The sequence below is a fragment of the Chrysemys picta genome, chromosome 7, assembly GCF_011386835.1.
Source record: "Chrysemys picta bellii isolate R12L10 chromosome 7, ASM1138683v2, whole genome shotgun sequence".
In the NCBI taxonomy this organism is placed as follows: Eukaryota; Metazoa; Chordata; order Testudines; family Emydidae; genus Chrysemys; species Chrysemys picta.
Window position 1 is genome coordinate 44,446,777 of NC_088797.1, and position 25,299 is coordinate 44,472,075.

Here is a 25,299-nt window from a genome sequence, read left to right on the forward strand (position 1 = left end):
TTAATTCCCCAGCTTTACACAGGAATCAAAACTTGTCCCTGAATTCTATGTAATATGTATACTTAAATTTGAAAATTTTGAGCAGCCATGAACTTGCAAATGCAATACGCATAACTAAATCAGCTGGTTCTTTTATACTCAATACCTTTGTTAAATACACCACGGCTACTTCAGCTGAAATGTTTTACTGATACCAATATTTTAATTCAAGCTATTTCCTCAGTTTTCTTAAATAGACTGATTACTTTACAGGCAGTGTTACTTACAAGTGAAATACTAAACTGCAGAGCCTACAAGAACATAGAACTTGCCTAAGTGCACCCTGAAATTCATTTTTAATTTAAACTCATTTAATGTCTACTTCCCATTTTGCTTTCACAGCAAAGCCTAGCAAAATTTTAGCTAGAGGCAATCTGCACGTTTTTCCTCAACCCCAAATGTACTGTTCCTTGAGTTGGATCCTGGTATATTAACCTCTAAAGTACTAAGAAAAGAAGGGGTGTCATACTGAGAATATCATAGAAACCTTTAATGAAGCAAAATTCTCCAATGTTACATCATGAGGGTTCATATTCTTCAACTTTTAGTATGCCTTTTCAGTTTTCTCTCTGCTGGCTTCTTATCTTCTGTTCCCGACTCTTGGACAGGTAACCATTTCAGAGGATTGCGGCGGTACATAGGCCATGGAGGGAGTGTTAGCTGTAAAGGAAGAAAAAGTTTAATTATATAACTCACTAACCCCAACTTCATCTAGCATGTAATTAGGACTGTTACTACTACACAACCTTCATTATGTGGACTTGCAGTATCAGCTGAACAAGGGCTGATTTATTAAAATATTACTTAAGATGAAGGTCTACCGGATTGAAGAGAACATCTGATTTAGTGACGTAGATTACTAATAGAAGTCTTCTATACTGGAGTCCCTGTTTACATCAGTCTTTTAGGACCAGAACTGGACTATAAGAAACAAGGTACATTGGCTAAGCTAAGTGGAGGTACAGGACTAGAAGAACAGAGAGGTCAGAAGGAAAGTGCATTAGTGCATAATGCAAAGTTTCTATTGCATCTGTTTGTATTATGCTCATCTAGTCAATGCTAGTAGTCCTGTATTTAAGCACTGTTTCAGGTAAAAACAGCATTTGATGAACAGGCAACTTAGTTTTGGAACCTCCATTAGTATTTTTAGTAATAATGTAGAAATTTAGTAATCATAAGTAATTTTGTCTTACCAGGCACGATAAAGCAAACCCAGCCATAACTATATAGACAGTCCAACCAAACTGTTCAGCGATGTAGCCATAGATAAAACCAATTACCTAGAAGAAGCAATACCAATTTTAATAAAATAACCTAATGAGCATTCCCAGACCAAAAATGATTTCAGTTAATTCTGAAAAAAATCCCATAAATAGGGAAAATCAATTACATAAGTTACAAAACCACTAAATGTTAACAAGTTGGGAAACTTATTACAATTCCAACACAATCCTTAATCTTAGTTTGACACACACCCAATGAGTATCTGTAGTTTGAGATCGGTGTTGGGATAGTTGGACTAAGTTATTATATATGAATAGTCTTTATGTGAATTAAGAGTAACTTCATGAATATAACAGTAAAATTAGATGTTTCTTCAGTATGGTAAAGTCTGAAGTACAATTTTTACGTGGAGCTACTTTTCTAATGAATAGGCATAAGCAGAACAGGATGAGAATAAAATATTTTACTTAAATATAGAGGATAAGGAACAGCTTTTATGATGAATTAGTGTCTAATCATTATGGAGAAGGTGTACTTGGCTTCATGTGAGACTAGATAAATAAAATGTAGGGGAGGTACAACAGCACTATGTTTAATGAAAATGAATTGGTGCAGGTTTGAGCCTGCAGTTTACACTGGACACTAAGCTGGCTTGTCTGATATATACTGTTTTTGTTTGGATATTTAAGTTCTGTAGCTTTTACTAGAAGGGGCGATATGGCCTCTGCATAGAGCAGACAGGAAGTTGTTTTTTTGGAACCTCAACATAAATTTCCTGACTCCATAACTGGAATTTCCCGAGCTACTTATATATTTTCAATCTATATTTTGGCTATACCTTTACTTTAAAGAATAATTTCTAAATAATATACTATGTACTTAATGGACCCTTCTCTCAGAAGGGTGTGTGTTGTATGATCCCCAGAAATGTTATGCTGTCGGGGTTCTAACTAGGACTGTAGATTAATCGCAGTTAACTCATGCGATTAACTGAAAAAAATTGCAATTAAAAAATTAATAGTGTTTAATTGCAGTTTTAATTGCACTGTTAAACAATAGAATACCAATTGAAATGTATTAAATATTTTGGATGTTTTTCTACATTTTCAAATATATTGATTTCAATTACAACACCGAATACAAAGTGTACAATGCTCAATTTATTAGAAATATTTCCACTGTAAAATATTTTTCAATTCACCTCATACAATCTCTTTATCATGAAAGTGCAACTTACAAATGTAGATTTTTTTTGTTACCTAACTGCACTCAAAAATAAAACGTTAGTCTACAAGTCCACTCAGTCCTACTTCTTGTTCATCCAGTCACTAAGACAAACAAGTTTGTTTACATTTACAGGAGATAATGCTGCTGGCTTCTTATTTACTAGGTCACCTGAATGTGGTAGCCACCATTGCAAGGTATTTACATGCCAGACATGCTAAACATTCGTATGCCTCTTCATGCTTTAGGTACCATTCCAGAGGACATGCTTCCATGCTGATAACACACATTAAAAAATAATGTGTTAATTAAATTTGTGACTGAACTCCTTGGGGGAGAACTGTTATCTCCTGCTATGTTTTACCTGCATTCTACCATATATTTCATGTTATAGCAGTCTCGGATGATGACCCAGCACATGTTTGTTTTAAGAATACTTTCACTGCAATTTTGACAAAACGCAAAGAAGGTACCAATGTGAGATTTCTAAGGATAGCTACAGCACTTGACCTACGGTTTAAGAATCTGAAGCACCTTCCAAAACTTGAGGGACAAGGTGTGGAGCATGTTTCAGATGTCTTAAAAGAGCAACACTCTGATGTGGAAACTACAGAACCCGAACCACAAAAAAAGAAAATCAGCCTTCTGCTGGTGACATCTGACTCAGATGATTAAAGTGAACATGCGTCGGTCTGCACTGCTTTGGATCGTTCTCAAGCAGAACCCCTTATTAGCATGGATGCATGTCCCCTGGAATGGTGGTTGAAGCATGAAGGGACATATGAATCTTTAACGTATCTAGCCCTTAAATATCTTGCAATGCCAGCTACAACAGTGCCATGTGAACATCCGTTCTCACTTTCAGGTGACAAACAAGAAGCAGGCAGCATTATCTCCCATAAATGTAAACAAACATGTTTGAGTGCCTGACTGAACAAGTAGTAAGACTGAGTGGACTTTAAACTCTTAAAGTTTTACATTCTTTTATTTAATGCAATTTTTTTGTACATAATTCTACATTTGTAAGTTCAACTTTTGTGATAAAGAGATTGTATGAGGTGAACTGAAAAATACTATTTCTTGTTTTTTATAGCACAAATATTTGTAATATAAAGTGAATGCTGTACACCGTTCTGTTGTAAATGAAATCAATATTAATTTAGAAGACATCCAAAATATTTAAATAAATGGTATTCTATTGTTTAACAGTGTGATTAATCATGGTTAATTTTTTAATTGCCTAATTAATCACTGTTTATTTTTTTAATTGCTTGACAGCCCTAGTTCTAACCAATGTTGTTTTATATAGTATATAGCTTGTAACAGCTGTCAGGTCTGCAGCACAACACTCTGTGGTTACAAAATTAACTAGCAGATGGGAGTCCTGTAGTGTATGAAACTCACAGCTGTTAAATGCTTCTGGAAAAATCTGGAGTGTGAAAGAAGCCTTAATTCTGGCATCTCTTCACTTGAGTGCTTGACCTTGCATCCTTAATATTCTCAATGTATTTTTTTTTTTTGCATTATAGAATATAGTGAAGGGATCATATTGAAACACCTTCAGTATCTGAGTATTTAACTATTTAGACTTTTCAATGGCATTTATAAAGCAGGTTGTAAACACTCCTCCACTTCTATGAAAAATGAGGCAGACAGGTTAAGTGACTTACCCAAGGCCACATAGAAGAGTCAGACCTACAATTAGAACTTGAGAGTTCGTGGCTTCTTGCCCTGTGCTTAGTCCACTAAACTATGCATCTTTTCAGGAATAAGGAATTTGAAATTGAATTAAACTGGAATCCAAAGGTGACCCATTTCTGAGTGTGACCCCCTTATAAATTAAAAACATTTTGTATATATTTAACACCATTATAAATGCTGGAGGCAAAGCAGAGTTTGGGGTGGAGGTTGACAGCTCATGACCTCCTGAGGGGTTCTGACCCCCAGTTTGAGAACCCCTGCTCTAATATCACTGCAGTCTAATTGTATTTTGATCATAGACAAAGTGTAACTCCCAAACCCCAAGCCACTAGTTTAAAGTCTCATTCAAAGACAGTCTGGCTGATTTGCTTCAAGCTTTAAAAATCTAAGAAGATTTCAGACCATAATCAGTTTATTTTTAAAGGATGTCTAAAACAGCTTTAACTATAGCTCCATTATACTTACCGCAGAAACAAGAATGATCCCTTGAAAAATCTGTTCTGCTAGTTTTTGACCCTTGTAGTCCTGTGGGGGGGGGGGAGGGGGGAAATGGTTAAAAGTTATTACCCAACCATCTACACCAACAAGTAAACGATTCTTGCAGCCTCTGTCACGATCAAGTAGCACAAAGACAGAGCTTGTGCCTATGCGTGCCCTGACTTTGTAGTGAGTAATGTGGAATACAAAACAAATGCTTAAGACTAGAATGTTTTCTTGTGTATTCTTTAAAGAAATCTTGGTTTTATGCTGTAAAAATTTTAAATTTCCAGCCTAGTGTCTCCTACAGCTCCAATGATAACACAAAAAAGCAGGAACTCCACTCCGCTTTCATTAAGAGTTAGGGACATCTGCACAGACTCCCAAAGTCACATCACAGTTAATGAGGAGGAGGTTGCATTTAAAATTGCAGAAAAGTTTAATTTATATGCACCTTTCTACAGAGTCACACACTTTGCATTTTTATAGCCCTTTGCAAAGAATCACCTCGTGTTGATTCAATATTTCTCCTGTTTTATAAAACTGGGAAACGGGTTGTCTTGCTGAAGGTCTCATGCAATCTATGGCAGAGCCAGTACTAAAATGCCAGCTCTCTGCTTAGAGCAAAGGACCATGCTTCCTCATTCTGAATTAAATTTAATTTGCATAGGAAGCTTATGTTATAAGCAGCAGATAAGTGCATGCAATTATTGGTGAAGAAATGAACATAGCAAGACTGGTGTGTGTAATTTAATTGGCATGTTGGTATATTTTCCTCCTTGTACATTGTAACCCCACTTCACCAGAAAAAAAACAGCAATTGCACGCTCTCAAAAATGTCAAACAGTGACTGATATGTGAAATTAAGCACATGTGCATTTGGAATCCAGCACCATATCCTATCTTCTGCATTCCAGATACCCAGAGAGAATAGTATTCGGTCTACATTAATATCCAGAATACTTGGTGAGGTTACAAAATGTTACTGTAAAAAAACCAAAAATCAATATTTCAAGCTATGGTTCTAACTTTTGGGTGGGAAGAAAAGATGGGGAGCATCATGAAAAAAGACTATTAGAAAGTCAAAGGCCACAGATTTCAAAAGAACACAATTGTCAACTGATGAAACATGCTTGCTTTAATTCTTGCATCCCAGCTAGGTATACCATAGCCACAAACATCTTGGACAGAAGTAGTCTGTTTGCATTGCTGTAGACTGATGCTGCAGCAGTTGTCACTATAGAACTTTTAAATGGTTTAATGAACTACTATATCTCACCCTTTTCACCCCGTCCAGATATTTTAGACTAGCTACTTTTTTGTGGAGGAGTGTTGTAGGCATTGCACTTAATGTCATTCACTTTAAGTTAAGATGATGAATACTACAAAAAAAGTGAGCAGTTAGACTTCAAGTCAGGAAATCCCCAGTAACTGCAGCTGTGCAGTAACTCAGCCACAAAAGTGTGGGCAGCATTCTTACTGTACACAGAAGCACTGACTACTTAATTACCATGTCGTAACGAAAAATAGCTGATCTGTACTGTTGTTTACAGCACAGAACCCTTGCACAGTACGAGGCCAATAGAACAGTGTGGCGCTGGATATGGAAACCGAGCTAGGCAGCACCAACCCCAGGAGAGGGAGACTGATGCGTCCAGCGTAAGGCGGCCCCCGGAACACTGGCCCGGTTGGTTTTATTATCCAGCCCGCGGTGCTCCCTGTGGAGTTGGGGACCCCCTTACCATCTGGGTGGGGATGGAGCCGAATACGTCCAGCATGGTGCTAGCGACGGAAGTCGCGTCGCCGGCTGCCTCCCCGCTCTCGCTGCTCTCCTCGGAATTGCCCGCCCCGCCCTGAGAAGCGCAGGCCTCGGGGACGCGCTCAGCCTGCGAAGGGGAAACTTCAGGCGCGTCCTGAGAGCCAAAGTCGGCCCCGGCCCGTGAGGTGGAGGCAGCGGAGGTTTCAGCGGCACCGGCCTCGGAGGAGGAGGAGGGAGGCGAGATCTTGCGGGCGGCTGCCTCCCTGCCGGACCGCTTAGCCCGTGTCGACACTCCACCAGCAGCGGTGAAGGAGTGGGTCCGAGTCCGGAAGACAGACGCTGAGCTGGCCGGAAGCAGCGCAGCCTTGCTCCGCCCCATCTCCCGTGAGCCTCCGGCAGGGAGCTGTCCTAGCCAACTGCCTGAACAACTGCACCAGCCTCAGCGGGCCGACCCCCGTAGGACACCAAAGCCAACCCCAGCCACAATCCGCCTCCCGGCTCCGATGCGGCCTACGCGACGCTCGGCTGCGTCTCCATGGCAACAGTTAACAGCGCTCCAGGACCTGAGGTGCGGGGTCCTTAGCGCATAGGTGTGTCTAACACACTGCCGGACGGAACGTGCGCTGGCTGGGCTGTTTCCCTTCGCTCCAAGCTCGGGTTTGAGGGTGGCCCTATGATGTGCTAGGTCTAACGTGCTTTCCTAAATAATATTGGGGCGCACAGTTCTTGTTCTGTAATCAGGCGGCGCGGTGGATACCCGAGAACCGGCCAACCGCTGACAGCCGCCTGCTGCTGCGGCTAGCGCTGTGTTGTGTTGAGCTGGCACTTGGCTCTGGGCTGCCTGGCGGCGAGGACCGGGAGCGCGAGGAGCCCGACTCCCCGGGCACGCAGGTAAGGTGTCTCAGCACCGCGGCTGTCTCGGTCCCTCCCCCCCCCCCCGCTCCCCAGGGCAGGGGCACCGATCCAGTACTTGGGGCTTGGCAGTTCATAGACCCGGCACCTCTGGGCTTGCTGCACCAGGTGTGAATGGAAAAAAATTGCTTGAGCCCAGGCACCCTTTTCATTACAAATTAAGCCCTGCACCAATCGCTGCGGGGGGCAAGGGTGAGCAGTGCCGCTCGGCAGGCACCAGAGAAAGCGCAGCCCTGGGCAAAGCAGTCCTGGCAGCACCCCTGCCTTGGCACATGATCTGCCCCACAGTATGGTGCAGGCGACTGAAAACATCGGGTGCTTTGTCTAAAATATACATGTTACCCGCTTGAGGTCTGCAAGGCTGGGCATGTAGCCTGCGTTCCAGCTGGGCTGTTTCTGCCTTCGTGGGGATATTACCTATGTAGTTAAACTGTGTGGGACCTACCATGCTGATGCAAGAACGTTAAATTTGTTCACTGGGCAATGGTCCCTTAGAGCCTGTTAAACCAGTGATTCTCAAATTTTTGTACCGGTGACCCCTTTCACATAGCAAGCCTCTGTGTGCAACCCCCCCCCCCTTATAAATTAAAAACACTTTTTTACATATTTAACACCATTATAAATGCTGGAAGCAAAGCAGGGTTTGGGGTGGAGGCTGACAGCTCGCCCCCCCCCCCCCCCCCCCCGTAATAACCTTGTGACTCCCTGAGGGGTTCTGATCCCCAATTTAAGAACCCCTGTGTTAAACCGTGCAGTTCTGCAACAGATGAATCATTAAGAAATAGGCTCCACTCTATCTCTGGGCCATACATGTGTCACATCTGAAATTATTTTGGTGGTGAGGGAGGGTTCCTGAAGCGCCAACACTTTTTCGTAGTTCTTTGTAAAAGATGTAAGCATTTGACAAGGAGCTTTCTAATTTTTCCTTTTCCCTCCTAAAAACAGAAAAGGGGGTCTTCAGTTTCAGAGAGTGTGACAACCACTGATAATCAAGATATATATATATATATAGGGACTGCAAATCTGATGTTCAATACAACTAGTTCTGTACTGCTCACAAGGTAGTTTAGCACAAATGAGATTCCACCAAAGGTTGTAGTTGTATCATTAAGTCTGAGGGTAAACATGTTTAGTTGTGATAAACTCTTGCTATTTGCTTAATTTGTAAAGAGGAAAAAAAGATCACAATGCTTACCTTTTTTAGCATCTGTGTAGCCCTTGATTATACACTTATGTCTTATCCTGAAAACACCTAATGCATGTGCTTAACTTTATGCTTGTGAGCAGTTCCATTGACTTGAATGGGGCTACTTATATGTAACGAAAAGAACGTGCATCAGTATTTGTGAGTCGGGGGGGATATGTCTTCACTGAAAGTATTTTCAGAAAAAGTAAATACTCAATACTTTAATCAAAACCATTTCTGGTTCTATTAAAGGACGTAGAAAAACATGTACATTTATGTAATAATTATACACACACAATGACTCTCTTTCTGTCTATAATTATTGTAGGGCCCAATCCCTTGTTTGCATGAGAAGTCCACATGACCTCAATGAAATTATGTATTTGAGCAAATGTTTATAAAATCCGGCCCATATATTGCATATTTGCTGTGTGGAGAGAGACTTTGAGCAATGAATAAACAATTTTTCTGTTTTTGTGTAGGAAGATAATAAACTGCATTTTTTTACTGCTCTGGAAACTGTTCAGAGTGGGTTTACTTTTCTGACTTTGCATACTAATAAATGAGGCATGTCTTTATGTTTTTGTCTAACACTGCTTTGTTTTTAATCACTTAAAAAGACTTCAGTAAAGCATGTTTCATAGTAGGAATGTTAAGTGATTAAAAAAATTAATCACGATTAATTGCACAGTTAATAATAGAATATCATTTATTTAAATATTTTGGATGTTTTCTACATTTTCAAATATATTGATTTCAATTACAACACAGAATACAATGTATACAGTGCTCACTTTATATTTATTTTTTATTACAGATGTTTGCACTGTAAAAAAAAAAAAGAAATAGTATTTTTCAATTCACCTAATACAAGTACTGTAGTGCAATCTCTTTTTCATGAAAGTTGTACTTACAAATGTAGAATTTTGTACAAAAAATAACTGCATTCAAAAATAAAACAATGTAAAACTTTAGAGCCTACAAGTCCACTCAGTTCTGTTTCTTGTTCAGCCAATCACTCAGACAGATAAGTTTGTTTACATTTGCAAGAGATAATGCTACCTGCTTCTTGTTCACAATGTCACCTGAAAGTGAAAACCGGTGTTTGCATGGCACTGTTGCAGCTGGCGTTGCAAGATATTTACATGCCAGATGCGCTAAAGATTCATGTGTCCCTTCATGATTCATCCACCATTCCAGAGGACATGTGTAACCCACACACCTTCTGGGTGTGGTGTTCTGTCCATCTAGTGGCTCCGAGACCACTTAGAGAGCAATTAATGAGTCTACTCTACAACCTTAGCTAGAGCCATTTGGCTTTTAGCTCATGCGATAGACGTTCATGCACTAAGGTCCAGATGTCCCCGGTTTGATCCTGCCCACCAACAACCGGGGTCTGTTGGTGTTATTCATGCTGATGACAGGTTCTGCTCGATAACAATCCAAAGCAGTGCAGACTGATGCATGTTCATTTTAATAATCTGAGTCAGATGCCACTAGCAGAAGGTTTATTTTCTTTTTTGGTGGTTCGGATTCTGTACTTTTTGCAGTGGAGTGTTGCTCTTTTAAGACTTCTGAAAGCGTGCTCCACACCTCATCTCTTGTTACCCAGGGTTTTCAGAACCCCCAGCAGGGGCAACTTAACTATGTCACTCCAGGTGGTGTAAGGAATAAATCAGCAGGAACATAGCAATTCTGTCTGATAAGAGTAAGCATGCTCTTGTCTAACATTGAAGTTTATTATATTTAAGCACACACAAACATAAGCAATAAATTGAAAACATCCCAGATATTTACCTAACATCTGGAACAGTATTGAGTAATTAACAGCAGGTTCACAATGGCCAGTTGCTCACCCACCTGGGAGCAAAGGTATCAGAAAAAACGTCTCTCAAGATGATTTCAGAGGACTGCTCCAAAGTACACTGTATTAGCTAATCTTTTATAACTAACTTCTACAAAACACATAGATCACAATGACCTCTACTATAACATCACTTTTCTTACTTTCAATAAACTTTTAATATCAGAGGCGTCCAGGTTTTCCAACCTCCAAGGTTTTCTCAGTTGTTTACTTGTTTTCCCCTCCTCCCATTCTGATTAGCAGAAACTGCCAGCTAGATATGACATTGCTTCTGAAAGCCTGTCTCCAAATTAACCCTTAACTACATGTTCTATGGTTGCAATTAACTTCATCACATTCTGGGGTATAGACATCCCTCAAATCCAGAGCAACACCCTCTCAGATTTTGGAAGGCTCTTCAGATTCTTAAACCTTGGATCGAGTACTTTAGAAATCTCACATTGGTATCTTCTTTGCATTTTGTCAAATCTACAGCGAAAGTGTTCTTAAAATGAACAACATGTGCTGAGTCATCATCTGAGAATACTATAACCTGAAATATATGGCAGAATGTGGGTAAAATAGAGCTGGAGATATATAATCCTCCCCCAAGGAGTTCAGTCACAAATTTAATTAATGCATTATTTTTTTAATGTGCGTCATCAGCATGGAAGCATGTCCTCTGGAATGGTGGCTGAAGCATGAAGGGACATATGAATGTTTAGCATATCTGGCATGTAAATACCTTGCAATGCCAGCTACAAAAATCCCATGCAAACGCCTGTTCTCACTTTCTGGTGACATTGTAAATAAGAAGCAGGCAGCATTATCTCCCATAAATGTAAACAAATTTGTTTGTTTTAGCAATTGGCTGAACAAGAAGTAGGACTGAGTGGACTTGTAGATTCTAAAGTTTTACATCGTTTTGTTTTTGAGTGCAGTCACATAACAAAAAAAATCTACATTTGTAAGTTGCACTTTCATGATAAAGAGATTGTATGAGGTGAATTGAAAAATATTATTTATCATTTTACAGTGGAAATATTTGTAATAAAAATAATAAAGTGAGCATTGCACACTTTGTATTCTGTGTTGTAACTGAAATCAGTATACACCTCTATCCCGATATAACGCGACCCGATATAACACGAATTTGGATATAATGCGGTAAAGCAGCGCTCCGGGGAGGGCGGACTCCGGCGGATCAAAGCAAGTTCAGTATAACGCGGTTTCACCTATAACGCAGTAAGATTTTTTGGCTCCTGAGGACAGCGTTATATCGGGGTAGAGGTGTATTTGAAAATGTAGAAAAACATGCAAAAATATTTAACACATTTCAATTGGTATTCTATTGTTTAACAATGTGATTAAAACTGTGGTTAATAATGATTAATTTTAAAAATCGTGATTAATGTTTTTGAGTTAATCGCGTGAGTTAACTATGATTAATTGACAGCCCTATTTCATAGGTAGGTTTTTTAAAAAATATTTTTCCCTTAGCATTTCAAATAACTTGAGAAACTTGAAACCAGTTTCCTTGAGAAGTTGGTTTTCCTCCATAGGTTGATTTATCATATTAGGTTCACAGTGAGTGCTGGGGATCTGCTAATAGAGTATTGCAGCATGTTTAGGTTTTAGGTGAGGACTCACAACAGAGCGATTTCTATGTATAAAAAAAACTAAGCTAGATTACATTCTTTTGCTGACAGCTTTGACAGTGTTGTATGTATAATGTTATGCCAAGGTATGTGGGGCTTGTTTGATATGTGTGTGAGATGTTAAAGTCCCTAGCTGGAATAAAACAGCACTAGCACGGCTATTATGTGTAACATAGAGCCAAAGTGTTTTCTCTGTGTGATTTGTTATTTCCAGTTGCAGATTTTGCAGTGGCTGATTTAATGTAGCACTTTTTCAACCTATTGCAAACTTTCTATAAAGTAGTGTAAATGTTTTCTACAAGTTATTTGGAAAGCTAAGTGGCGTTCTACAGGATGTGTACTTTGTGTTCTACATTTGTGATCATCATCATAGTTAAGTGATGAATAAGTATGTTTGAGCCATATATCCTGACTTTCCTACATTCCATACAAGAATTACAGTAGTGGTCTTTATAAGTGAAGTAGTATAGAAGTTGCATCCTGCCTTTAGGTTTATTTGTTTTTTCTTCCATAAACTGATGGCCATACCTGTTCTTATACTGTTTTTTTCAATTGTCCTGTGTGGGATCTTGCAGCTGCTGTTCTTCCATTACGTTAGGGGTGTGTAGATTCTGACATGTTTTGAAAAATGCATAACATGTTTTGCTAGGAATTTAAATGAGCAAAGAATGCACTATACTTATCAAAAGGTTTCCTAGCCTCTTTTGGAGGAAATATGTGTGTGTATTTGCCCTGCTCCTGAGACACTGTCTTGCTTGGATAGTTGGATAGTTTGGCTCCACTTCAGAAGAACCTATTCATAGTCTCCAGAAGCCGTACAGACTGTGCCTGACAGACAAAAGAGATCTGTTGTTTCAGTGGTGTGCAAACTGAATGTTAAAGTATTTCCATGCAGAGCTAGTTTGATAGCTCAAGGATTTGCATAATTCATCATGTAGTCATCATGTCTTTTCTGGAAAAATGCACTTTTTCCAGTTGACAGTAAGTTTGGGTTAAGGCAAAATGGGGATTATCTCCACTAAAACATTGTTCTGTTCTTCATCTTTGTCTCCACCCCCATCTGAGTGGACACTCTCTCAATCTGTAAACACGTTCAAGTGGATGGGGCACAGAACTAGGAGTCAGGAGACCTGCATTTATGCTTAGCCTTGCCGTTGACTTGCAGGATGAGCTTGGGCAAATCACGTAGCCCCTCTGCCTCAGTTTCTCTGTCAGTAAAATGGGGATTATGATACTTGCCCACCTTCATAAAGTGCTTTGCGATCTGTGGATGAAAAGCACTGTATAAGTACTAATTTAACATAATTTACTATTTATTCCTCCTCCCCAGATGGACACTTTGTTTCTTTCCCTCTCATTACATGGAATGTCCCCCTTAGAGGTGGCACCCTAGCTGGATGCCTACTTAGCTGCAAGTACCTGGTGAGCATTAAAATACAATACAGTTTTAGCTCATGAATAGAGGCATATTCACCATGTTCTGTGACAAATTTTTGACACCCTCAGTCATAGCGTGTCTCCCATATGCATGTGCAGGCAGTGGAATGTAACTGTTGTATGTTTTCCTCTTACAGGTTTGTAAAGAGGCTTCACTTATAAACAAAGACACAAGGGAAAAATGACATTCAGAAAAGGTACATATTTAAAACAAGCAGATAAATAAAGAACTTTTGTGCTGTTAGCTTTTACTGACCTGTGAGATTATCCTAATTACCTTTCTCTTCTCTGTTTCAGTGAACATTGCCATCCTTGTACTTGCTATTGTTATATTTTTATTAGTTCTGCATCACAATCTTCTAGGTCTCAGTGACTTTTTGAAACGAGATGTAGCAGGTACAGTTGCTTTTTTTATATATTAATGAGTTTTTTTTTCAGATCAGTATCACAATGCATACCTAATCCGAAACAAACCTCTGCCATACTAAAATGGTTTCTGCAATGTAATAACAATAGATCCCTTCTATAATGAAGTGTATTTTGAATGCATGGATTTCCTGTCTTTTTGTCTAAATTTTATGTCTGTACTCCATTAACATTAGATTTTTACTAACTTCCTCAGAACTAAGAGGAATTTGGTCCTGATGAGGGTGTCTGCTGTAGACTTCATTGTAATGAGGTCACGACTATGTAAATACAGATGGAATCCAGCAGTTTGTGCTGCAGCTACATTTAGTGAAAAATGACAGCTTTGATGATGCAGTAGTATTGCTATGTATCTCAAGTCAGACATTCATAGATTTTAAGACCAGAAGGGGCCATTATGACCATCAAGTCTGACACTCTGCCTAACAAAGGGCATAGAATTTAATCCAGTGATTCCTGCATGGCGTCCAATAATTTCAAAAATATCCAGTTTTGATATAAAGACTCCAATTGATGGAGAATTTACCATATTCCTAGGTAATCTGTTCAATTGGCTAATTTAAAATACCAACATCCATTTTTGTATCTGCACATTGCAGGCATAAATAGTTGTGGGTTCAGTTTAGGTCATTTTAGATATCTAGGAGGCCTGTGAGACACTCGTGTAGTGTCAGCTGGGGGAGTAGATGACACCATAGCAGCATTAATATGGTGTTTCCTTGGTTTCTGTCTCAGAGGAATTAGAAAGAGAGTTGGAAGAGAGGATGGTGCTGGGAAGGGTAGAAGCGAGGGAGACCATGCACTGAGCTGAGAGTGCAGCTCATTGTATCTAAGACCCACTTTAGCTCTCTGTGTTACTAAAGCCTTGAAATTAAAGAATGAAGGAAGGAATTTAATCTGAGCTCTGATGTTCCTATGTACCCTGCCATGCTGGCTCATTGGGGAGTTGAAACCTATATGTCTGCATAATATTATTGTTGTAATTTTCATGTGTTGTGATTAATATAGATGACAAGTTCAGGGCTTGGATTGTCTTTACTATTACAAGTTTGTACAAAACCTAGCTTTAAAAACTTGTAATAGTTCTGATCCCTGCTTGGGGTCACTAAGAACAGTATAAATAGAAATAATTGGAGGTGTTAAGAATTTTCAAACACTAATAATCTATTTATTTGTAGAACAAATATATATAATTCCATTCTCTTGTCCTGTAGATTCAAGTCCATTAGGACTCCAGCCTATAGATTTCATACCCGAGGCTCCTCAAAGGCTGACTGACGAAATAAATGATCAGGAAATTCCTGTGGTCATTACAGCATCGGATGACAGGCTTGGAGGTGTAATTGCAGCCATGAACAGCATTTATCATAACACAAAATCCAACGTGGTGTTCCATATTGTCACTCTAAATGATACAGTGGACCATTTGAGGTAAACTGTGCTTTCCAGATTCAGCTTGTTGCATTAATGTCAGACAGGATTAACTTTCAGAAGAGGAAAACACCATCTGGTCCAACAATCCAGACCTTTGAAAACTGATTGCAATCCTACCTGTTTGCTTTATTACCCGACCTTGTGATCATTTCTTTTTCAGGAAGCAGCTGTAGGTGCCTCTTGAAATTGTATATTCTGTCTGCTACAGTCGCCCTCCCTGGTAACATTCCAGGTGTAGACTGCAGTCTGCGTGGAATAGCTCTGCTTTGCTTGATTTCTGTGTTCTTTGTTTCCTAACTTAAAAAAAATTTACTACAACAAGTAAACACTGAGGACCTGTCAAAACCAGTGAGCCAAGAAAATCCAGAGTTTCCAAGGATTCAGGTTCTTCCCATGTTTGTCTTGTTCCCACAATGACTAGTATTCATTTTAGGTCCCAATTTTCTGAAGTCCTGAGTGCCCTTATCTCCCATTGACTTCTCAGTATGAGGCCCTTGATCCTTCTTTTATTTGTTTGACTTTCAGCTGCACACAAAAAAACTGCCACAAATGGTGGGATATTTAGTAAGAGATTTCAATTTACACCATTAAAAAAAGAAATGTAAGAAATTTGCTTCCATAAATATGGCAGAGGAATGATATCCCACTTTGCGGGTGTGCATGCTTAAAGAAAACAGGTTAAACATGAGACAGAGGAAATTATTTTTTTAATAGAAGACAGGTTCCATCATAGAAAGATGAGCCCTAGCAGTGAAGTGTCCTGATTTTTAGATTGATGTTTGACCCTTTTCTGCCTTCCCCATCTCCCTTCTCCAGTTAACTGGAAGGTCAAAGTTAACACTGATTATCTTGAGTAACGCTTTTTGTAATGGGAGCGTGAGTTTCTGATGCTAAATACTATAATGACTTGAAAAGTAAATCTCAGAAAATTCCATTAGCCAGCACCTAGGGCCACAATCCTGCATCTATATAGGCAGACCTCTGTATCCATACAGCACTGTACTAAAGTCAAATAGATTATATACTACATGCACATTTTATAGCTAGGGAAAACAACCAAGCTAGAGTAACCAGACCAACACTTATTTGTATCGTTATCATTTGGATGATCTCCTCTTTATTTCTGGTTTAATTTGATCTCATTTCTCATTTAACCATGCTTATTCTTTTTTGTAAATGTGCGACTCCTCTTCCTCTCTTCCCTGGGCAGGGCGTGGCTGAGTAAAACTGCTCTGAAAAAGGTGAAATACCGAATTTTGGATTTCGACCCTCGTGTTTTGGAAGGGAAAGTGAAAGTGGAGTCTGAACAGGCAGATTCCATAAAACCAGTGAGTATGATGCTGGTTATTTGTTGTAAATATGAATCAGTGGTAACATATGTTGATAAATGATGTAGGCGGACGTACTAGTTATATCTGGACAGATCTGTGATTTATAGCTATTATTTTATAGCTTTATTCTCTGTGTGTTTTTAACCTGTATTTTCATAGATGTGAAAGTTTGCTTCTTGTCCAAACTTAATTGTATATTCAGTTTAGAAATAATGAGGCAGGCACAACCTACCCCATAGAGATTAACGCTAGGTAGTGTCTGTGGTAATTAAATATATGGCACTCTTCTGATTCTGTACTAAACCAATGTACCAGCAGGGGATGCTCTGCAGTCGGACATGCTATCTCTTCAGATAATTTGTGGTTAAATATCCCAGAGCTCTTTTCACAAGAATAGAAGTATTAACTCCAAAGTCCTGTTCATTTTCCAATTTGGATAACTACATTCTGGTTCCCTAAAATCCACCTACATTTTCATTTGGATTAGGAGTCATTCCCTTCCTATCCCAAACTAAGGCAAAATGCTGGTGTGCTCTGGAACCCAAAGATTGCTACATTTCATTAGTGAGAAATATAATTCCTTGGTATAATGGGATCTTTCAGGATAACAAGTATTATATAAATGTCCATTGATTACATTATTAACCCTTTGCATCTAGTCATGATTAATATGAGTGAATCATTCAATTATAGCTGGTTATTCCAAGAAATACGATACACCAACTTAATTTTTCCTATTATAAGCAAAATATTTTAAAACAGATCAGGTAGGCCCCAGTTCTGAAATGTGATCTGCTAGCACTGATCCCTGCATTTGTGTGGAGTTCCACTGAGTTAGTGCAGTTCTGTGGAGGTGCTCTGGCTAGTTAACTGCATTGTAGAAGCAGGGCCATATGGAGCACTTTATATTTCCGAAGTGTTGTACGAACATTTAGGCTGTGATATTCAAAAGAGCCTAATGCCCAGATCCACAGTGGTACTTAGGCTCCTAAATTAAGGGCAGTTAGAAGTCTTACTACCTCTGAGGATCTGGGTCGAAGTGACTTAGTTCCACTGATTTTCAATGGAGCTTGTGCTCCTAAGTCATTTAGGTACTTTTGAAAATTCTGCCCTTACCTGTTTTTTTGAAAATGCAAAAAACTCCCATCCTTGATGGTTATTTTTCTTTTGTTGCATATGTTGTCATGGGTACTGGCATTTCCAGAAAATTAGTGGCTGGGATGTCAGTTAGAGTTCCCCATTACTCTGTCACTCATTTCTCTTGCTTGCTTGTGTTCACAGTTAACCTTTGCAAGATTCTACTTACCTATGTTCGTTCCTCATGCAGAGAAGGCCATATACATGGATGATGATGTAATAGTGCAAGGTACTGAACATTTTCTTCCTAAGTGAAGAGGAATTGCCTTGGTGGAATGGATACAGTTCACTATCCTGTCTCAGAAATTAGCCAAATGCTTCTGCCCCATGTAAAGGTGCAATAACCCTATAAATGCACCTAATCTGTGCAAGTCTATACATTCAGAAGAAACTTTTTCCTATCCCTACTTGGTCAGTTTTTGCCCTGGTGAAGCATAAAGATTGCTGGCTCTCATATTTGTACCTTGTCTAGTTTAACCAAGTTGTTAAGATAGTGTTGATGTTACTGTAATTTTAGCATCTAAAATATATTTTATATATGCAAAATAAAACTCATGATTTTCTTAACACCTTTTCTTTGACAATGTTAATGTTAATTTCTACTAACTGTTTAAATCTCCCACAAAAGGAGTATTTTATTATAAAAATAAAAATTTAAGTTCTTTCAACTTTAGCAGTAAAACTACTGTAGAATTCTCAGTTCCCTAGTGAATCTTGCAGTGTTCTAGGGAGAAAATTCTTTACCTAACAAGACCACAGCAACAAACAAGGGACTTGACTTTTTTTTTTCAGATTGTTTTTCATTTCACTCCCTTTATATCGGGGCGGGCAAACTTTTTGGCCTGAGGGCCGCATCGGGTTTCAAAAATTGTATGGAGGGCCGGTTAGCAGAGGCTGTGCCTCCCCAAACAGCCAGGCATGGCCCGGCCCCACCCCCTCCTGCTTCTTGCCCCCTGACAGCCGCCCCCCCCCGGACTCCTGGCCCATCCAACCCCCCCGTTCCCTGTCCCCTGATAGCCCCCGCCACCCCATCCAACCCCTCCTCTCATTCCTGACTGACCCTCTGGGACCCCTGCCCCATCCAACCACCCTTTCTCCCTGACCGCCCCTGGAACCCCTGCCCCTGACTGCCCCCCGCCACCCCATCCAACCCCCCCTCCCTCCCTGACTGCCCCCTGGGGACTCCTGCCTCCATTCAACCCCGTTCCCCGCCCTCTGACCGCCCCGACCCCTATCCACACCCCCACCCCCAACCACCACCCCGAACTCCCCTGCCCTCTATCCATCCTCCCTGCCCCCTTACCGCGCTGCCTGGAGCACTGGTGGCTGGCGGCGCTACAGCCGCGCCGCCCAGAGCACCAGGATAGGCAGCCGCACCGCCTGGCTGGAGCCAGCCGCGCAGCACTGAGCACCGGGTCAGGCTGTGGCTCTGCAGCTGCGCTGCTCCAGGAGCTCGAAGCCCCACCGCCCAGAGCATTGCACCAGCGGCAGAGCGAGCTGAGGCTGCGGGGGAAGTAGCTTCCCAGGCCAGGAGCTTCCCAGGCCAGGAGCTCAGGGGCCAGGCAGGAGGGTCCCGTGGACCGGATGTGGCCCGTGGGCCGTAGTTTGCCCACCTCTGCTTTATATTATGTATGATTTCTAATGTAAAATCCATTTCTCAAACAAAAGACCTGGGTTTTGATATCAGCTCCTGTTGTATTCAGTGGGAGTTGCATTAGGCCCCCAGTGATCAGCAGGGTGATTTGGCCAGAGTAGAATTTGAGATGCAGGAGTTAGAGGTATACTTCCACATAATGTAAGCTTGTGTATAACTGGCATGTACTGTATTTAAAGGAATATATTTTTAAACATTTAATTGTCCTGGCCCTATTTCTTGTTTAAAAAGATGTAGCTCTGTTTTGAGTTGGGTAAGATTGTGTTGGTATCAACACTGGAACAGAGTGTACAAAAAGCATATGAACTAAAGCTTAAGCAATATTTGTGTTTTGATTCTCTACTTGGTTTGAATTTTTCAGATGATATCCTTGAACTTCACAACACACCACTGAAACCTGGCCATGCAGCTGCATTTGCAGATGACTGTGACTCAACGTCTAATAAATTTGCCATCCGTGGAGCAGGGAATCAGGTCTGAACAGTTCAGATAAAATATCAATATTTCAGACTCTCATTTTCAGAATTGGCCTCTGAGTTTGTTCCAACTTACTTGCTGATAAATTTTATGGCACTTGGAAGTCAAGTATCTGACTGTACCCACAAATTAGTTACTCAGATGGTCAAGTGCTATAAAATGCCCCTGAAGTATTGCACCTGTGGTTAGTTGTGGGCACAACTGAAAGCCAAGTTGAGATCACATTCAAAAGTAGAGACATAATCAGAGCTCTTTGAATTTACAACTGTGCTGTACAATGGGAGTAAGATGCTGCTGTGAAGAACGTGCAGTCTAGAACTTAACATTCTATAGATAAGATTTAGTTTGTGTGTGCATATAATATGCTCGACTAGTGGTGAGATTGGTGATATCTTAGATTTTAGGTATTAAGGTGAATGAGTGTTCCTGAAAGCATAAGAAAACTTTTATAGTGAAAGTTTTACACGTTGTCGTACCTCTTAAACCACAGGCTCTATCCTGTACTAAAGGAAGGGAAAAATATTTTATCCACACAACAATCCTCTGCTCTACCAGTGGTCCTGAAATTTTTTTTAACTGTGATGGAGCAGGGGGGAGGGAGCATTTTATTTGGGAGCAGTTAAAACTAAAATCCACGTTTTGCTCTGTTTTCAGTACAATTATATTGGATTTTTAGACTATAAGAAACAAACAATCCGGAAGCTCGCCATGAAAGCCAGCACCTGCTCTTTCAATCCAGGGATCATTGTTGCTAATCTAACAGAATGGAAACTACAGAACATCACTAAGCAATTGGAGAAATGGATGACACTTAATGTAGCGTAAGTATACAGAAATCGGGTGTAGACAAGTCAGGGGTTGGGGTTGGGGTTGGGGTTACTGTGATGAAGATTCACTGTGGAATGAAGGATAGTGGGGTCTACAGAAGTAGCTAGCCAGACAGAATGCAGCATGCTCTTCCTCTGTGAAGTAGTTATATGAAAATTAACCATTCTAGAGCTGTATCTGCACCCTCAGCTAATAACTTCATCTCCCCCTCTAGAGAGGACTTATACAGCAGAACTCTGGCAGGTAGCATTGCCACACCACCACTGCTAATTGTATTTTACAAGCAACATTCTAATATTGATCCCATGTGGAATGTCCGACATCTTGGTATGTATGAAATGAAATTCTGACACCTTATTCCCTCCTGCTATGCTTACTACCTCCACACCTGCATTCTGTCAGGTCTATAGCTGAATGTTGTGTTGATGCAGCAAATTGACCTTTTCTTCCCCCCTTCCCCCAGGGGGAGGGCAGGGACGCATCTTTTTCTGCTTTACACTGTTCTCCCCACTTTCAGTGCTCCTGCAGCCTCATTTCAGAACCAATGATTGCTGCTTTTTAAGCTGCCAGGGGGCTTACACAAGCTGAACTTACTTTCAAGTTTTCTACATTATTAAACGCATTTAATATATTGGAAGATGCCCTCTGATGTGTCCTCATAGTATATTTGGAAGAACAGAGCTGCCATTTCAACTCAAATGCCTGTGGATCATACTTTGTGTTTTTATTAGGGCTGTCGATTAATCACAGTTAACTCACGCAATTAACTAAAAAAAATTAATCGTGATTAATCGCAATTTTAATTGCGCTGTTAAACAATAGAATGCCAATTGAAATTTAATTAAATATTTTGGATGTTTTTCTACATTTTCATATATATAGTATTCTGTATTGTAACTGAAATCAAAGTATATTTTTTATTATATTTACACTGTAAAAATGATAAACAGAAATAGTATTTTTCAATCGTTGTCGTGAAAGTGCAACTCACAAATGTAGATATTTTTGTCACATCACTGCACTCAAAAACAAAACATTGTAAAACTTCAGCGCCTACAAGTCCACTCAGTCCTACTTCTTGTTCAGCCAATCGCTAAGAGAAACAAGTTTGTTTACATTTACAGGAGATAATACTCCCATCTTCTTATTTACAATGTTATCAGAAAGTGAGAACAGGAATTTGCATGGTAGCTGGCACTGTAAGGTATTTATGTGCCAGCTATGCTAAACATTCATATGCCCCTTCGTGCTTCGGCCACCATTCCAGAGGACATGCTTCCATGCTGACGATGCTCGTTAAAAAAAAAAAAGTGTTAATGAAATTTGTGAACTTGGAGGAGAATTGTGTGTCCCATGCTCTATTTTACCTGCATTCTGCCATATATTTCATGTTATAGCACTCTCGGATGATAACCCAGCACCTGTTAATTTTAAGAACACTTTCACTGCAGATTTGACAAAATGCAAAGAAGGTACCAGTGTGAGATTTCTAAAGATAGCTACAGTACTTGACCCAAGGTTTAAGAATCTGATGTGCTTTCCAAAATCTGAGAGGGACAAGGTGTGGAGCATGCTTTTAGAAGTCTTAAAAGAGCAACAGTCTGATGCGGAAATTACAGAACCCACATCACCAAAAAATAAAGTCAACCTTCTGCTGGTGATATCTGATCCAGATAATGAAAATGAACATGTGTTGATCCGCATTGCTTTGGATTGTTATTGAGCAGAACCCATCTTCAGCATGGACGCGTGTCCCCTCGAATGGTGGTTGAAGCATGAAAGGACATATGAATCTTTAATGGATCTGGCACGTAAATATCTTGCGATGCCGGCTACAACAGTGTCATGAAAATACATCACCTGAAAAAGTGAGAACAGGCAAACAAGAAGTGGGCAGCATTATCTCCTGCAAATATAAACAAACTTGTTTGTCTGAGCAATTGGCTGAACAAGAAGTAGGACTGAGTGGACTTGTAGCCTCTAAAATTTTACATTGTTTTATTTTTGAATGCAGTTTTTTTGGTACATAATTCTACATTTATAAGTTAAACTTTCATGATAAAGAGATTGCACTACAGTACTTGTATAGTATTAGGTGAATTGAAAAATCTTTTTTTACAGTGCAAATACTTGTAATCAAAAATAAATATAAAATGAGCACTGTACCACTTTATTCTCTTATAATTGAAATCAATATATTAAAAAATGTAGAAAACATCCAACAATATTTAAATAAATGGTATTCTATTATTGTTTAACACAATTAATTGTTTTAAGCACTTGACAGCCCTAGTTTTTAGTACAAGTAGTGCAGCCCTAAGAATGCTCTGAAGTGCACTGGAAGGCCACAACGACTCCAGAATAGGAGCAATGGCACAAAGCAGTGCTTAGCTATACCTGAGAATCTGGCCCCAAAAGTCTTAATTTGTAATGACTGACTCACTTGCCAATCCCGTCCCCCATACCTCAAATGAAGGCCATCCCTTGTTGCATCTGCAACTCATAACTGTGAAGTTAAAATCTTGCATGCTAAGATGATTTTACTGCCTTTATTTCACGTTCTAATGTGTAGTTGCAAATTGCTTCTCTTTCAATACAAGGCTCTAGCACTGGAAAAAGGTATTCTCCTCAGTTTGTGAAAGCTGCCAAGTTGCTCCATTGGAATGGGCATTTCAAACCCTGGGGAAGAACAGCTTCATATGCTGATGTCTGGGAGAAGTGGTACATCCCGGATCCTACTGGCAAGTTCAGCCTGATCCGCAGACACTCTGAGATCTCTGAGTCCAAGTAAATGGATTTTTATGAACTATTGTCATTTTCTCAGGAAACTCGTGGAGCCAGCAGTGTTTCTTTCAGCTGATTTGTATTACAGAGCAGTCTTTGCTTCTCTGGAGCACAGGAGAAAGTACATTTTCAGATGAAATGATCAACTGTACCAAACTGCATCCCTGAAAAAGACTTATTTCAAATACGATTGGGGAAACTTAGTCCAGCCGCACTATGAAGAGCAGAGAAACAGCTACATGAACTAGAATTTTTGCTAGGTAATTCCTTTTAATTACATTCTTCCAGTCCAGTGCTAGTCTTCTGTGTTTGATATTTTGTCAGCTACAGAAATAGATGTCTCTTGTTCGTAGGAACAGTTTATCTGGGTGACAGCCACACGCAAATCTTGCACACCAATTTATTATAATCAAAAGTTGCTACTGGTTTCTTGGTATCTTATCTTATCCTCTGATATATGGAGCTTTATAAAAGGCACTTTCTCTTGCATGAAGACCCACTCACCATTTATATTTAACCCTTTCTTGCACTGTCTCACTGTGTATATGAACTTAATCTATATTTTTCAAAGGCGATTCCTCAAGTGTTATTTCACTGAGAATTGTTTTTTATGTGATTGCTACGCAACACAAACTGTTTTTAAAGGTGTGGAATAAACTAAACTTTGTTAAAAAATAAAATGATTTTAGGTTAATTGTTCAAGTAATTTGAGCATCAGATGAATATAAAACTCATTCTGGTCTTGAAAATGGTACTTGGTCTAGTAGTGGAAACTTGTCTGTTTCAGTAGATTTTGCATTTAATTAAGAAATAATGTGATTTTTTCTAAAGAAATTAATTTCCTTGGCACTTCAATTAATTTTAAAAAGAAAAGTATGCAAAATGTCTTGAGTATTAAGTTTTCAAATTAGAACCATGTCAATTTCTAGAGCCTGAAACAAGTAATATCAAGTGATTAACTATTGCTCCTGCCATTTGGATGGAGTATCAAATTACAGGGAAACCCCGCTAGAACGCAATGATTGGGGTCCAAAACATTTGATCGCGATAAATGCGAGGTCGCGGTATAGAAGGGTTACAAAAATTTACCATTTCAAGCCAGTCAGTTGGGCAGAGGAAGAGCACATAGCAGCGGGGGAGGTGAATGGCTCTTCTTGCCAAAAGGAGAAGCGGGGGTAGATGGGAAGAGGCAGTGGGGAAGGCTTTTTTTTTTTTTTTTTTTGCTTGGGGCGGCCGGAGCCACCTTATGATCGCGTTATATCCGAATTCGCATTATCACGGGGCGCATTATAGTGGGGTTTCACTGTACAGCAAGAACTGGCAAAGTTGAGGCTAGTAATAAACTTGTTTTTAATATATCTGTCAGATATATCTAATATCTACTATCCCTTATTCTGTCTGGGGCACATTCTTTTGTGATTGTCTGGTTTCTTGTAACTCATCAGGGGAGCACTGACCTATTAAAGGAAATGTCACAGCATGCCTTTCTGAGCCTGGCCCTTTAAATTAGGCAGAGCCAAGCAGCTGGAGTCCTAGCATAGCTGTTTTGCAAGTGCATCTCCTTTTCTCCCAGCTGGTAAGTGTAATTAAAGAGGTTGCACATTGAATGTCAATTTTTAGCATTCCTTAAGGTGTATTATTGTGATCTATTTCTGCAGCAAACAGTTTCTTCTTCTGTAGCAATAGGTGGGTTGCAGGAGGTTTTTACCTCTTGTCATGTAAGGCAGAATATACATTTTATCACCTTTCAAGTTTGCTCCAAGCTGAA

General features: G+C 39.8%; 2 protein-coding genes across 5 annotated transcripts; one reads left to right on the plus strand and one right to left on the minus strand.

Annotated features, from left to right (window-relative positions):
• Nucleotides 1–508: 508 nt before the first annotated feature.
• Nucleotides 509–6,803, minus strand: SPCS1 (signal peptidase complex subunit 1). Its single transcript, XM_005310143.4, has 4 exons — nt 6,408–6,803; nt 4,654–4,713; nt 1,233–1,319; nt 509–699 (listed from the first exon to the last, which is right to left on the minus strand). The coding sequence occupies exons 1-4, from the start codon at nt 6,801–6,803 to the stop codon at nt 577–579; spliced, it is 666 nt and encodes a 221-aa protein (XP_005310200.3). The 3' UTR covers nt 509–576.
• Nucleotides 6,804–7,175: 372 nt separating this feature from the next.
• On the plus strand, nt 7,176–24,211 carry GLT8D1 (glycosyltransferase 8 domain containing 1). Of its 4 annotated transcripts, none has more exons than XM_005310141.5 (11): nt 7,176–7,315; nt 13,354–13,445; nt 13,598–13,657; nt 13,758–13,856; nt 15,101–15,317; nt 16,531–16,648; nt 17,933–18,017; nt 19,804–19,916; nt 20,574–20,740; nt 20,962–21,074; nt 23,348–24,211. In XM_005310141.5, exons 3-11 carry the CDS (start codon nt 13,642–13,644, stop codon nt 23,536–23,538), a joined length of 1,119 nt encoding a protein of 372 aa, XP_005310198.1. In that variant the 5' UTR covers nt 7,176–7,315; nt 13,354–13,445; nt 13,598–13,641; the 3' UTR covers nt 23,539–24,211. The 4 variants fall into 4 exon arrangements, with proteins under 4 accessions (XP_005310198.1, XP_042717672.1, XP_005310199.1 ...); XM_042861738.2 differs by having other exon boundaries at nt 13,354–13,434; XM_065553144.1 differs by lacking the exon at nt 7,176–7,315 and adding an exon at nt 8,287–8,397.
• Nucleotides 24,212–25,299: the final 1,088 nt, after the last annotated feature.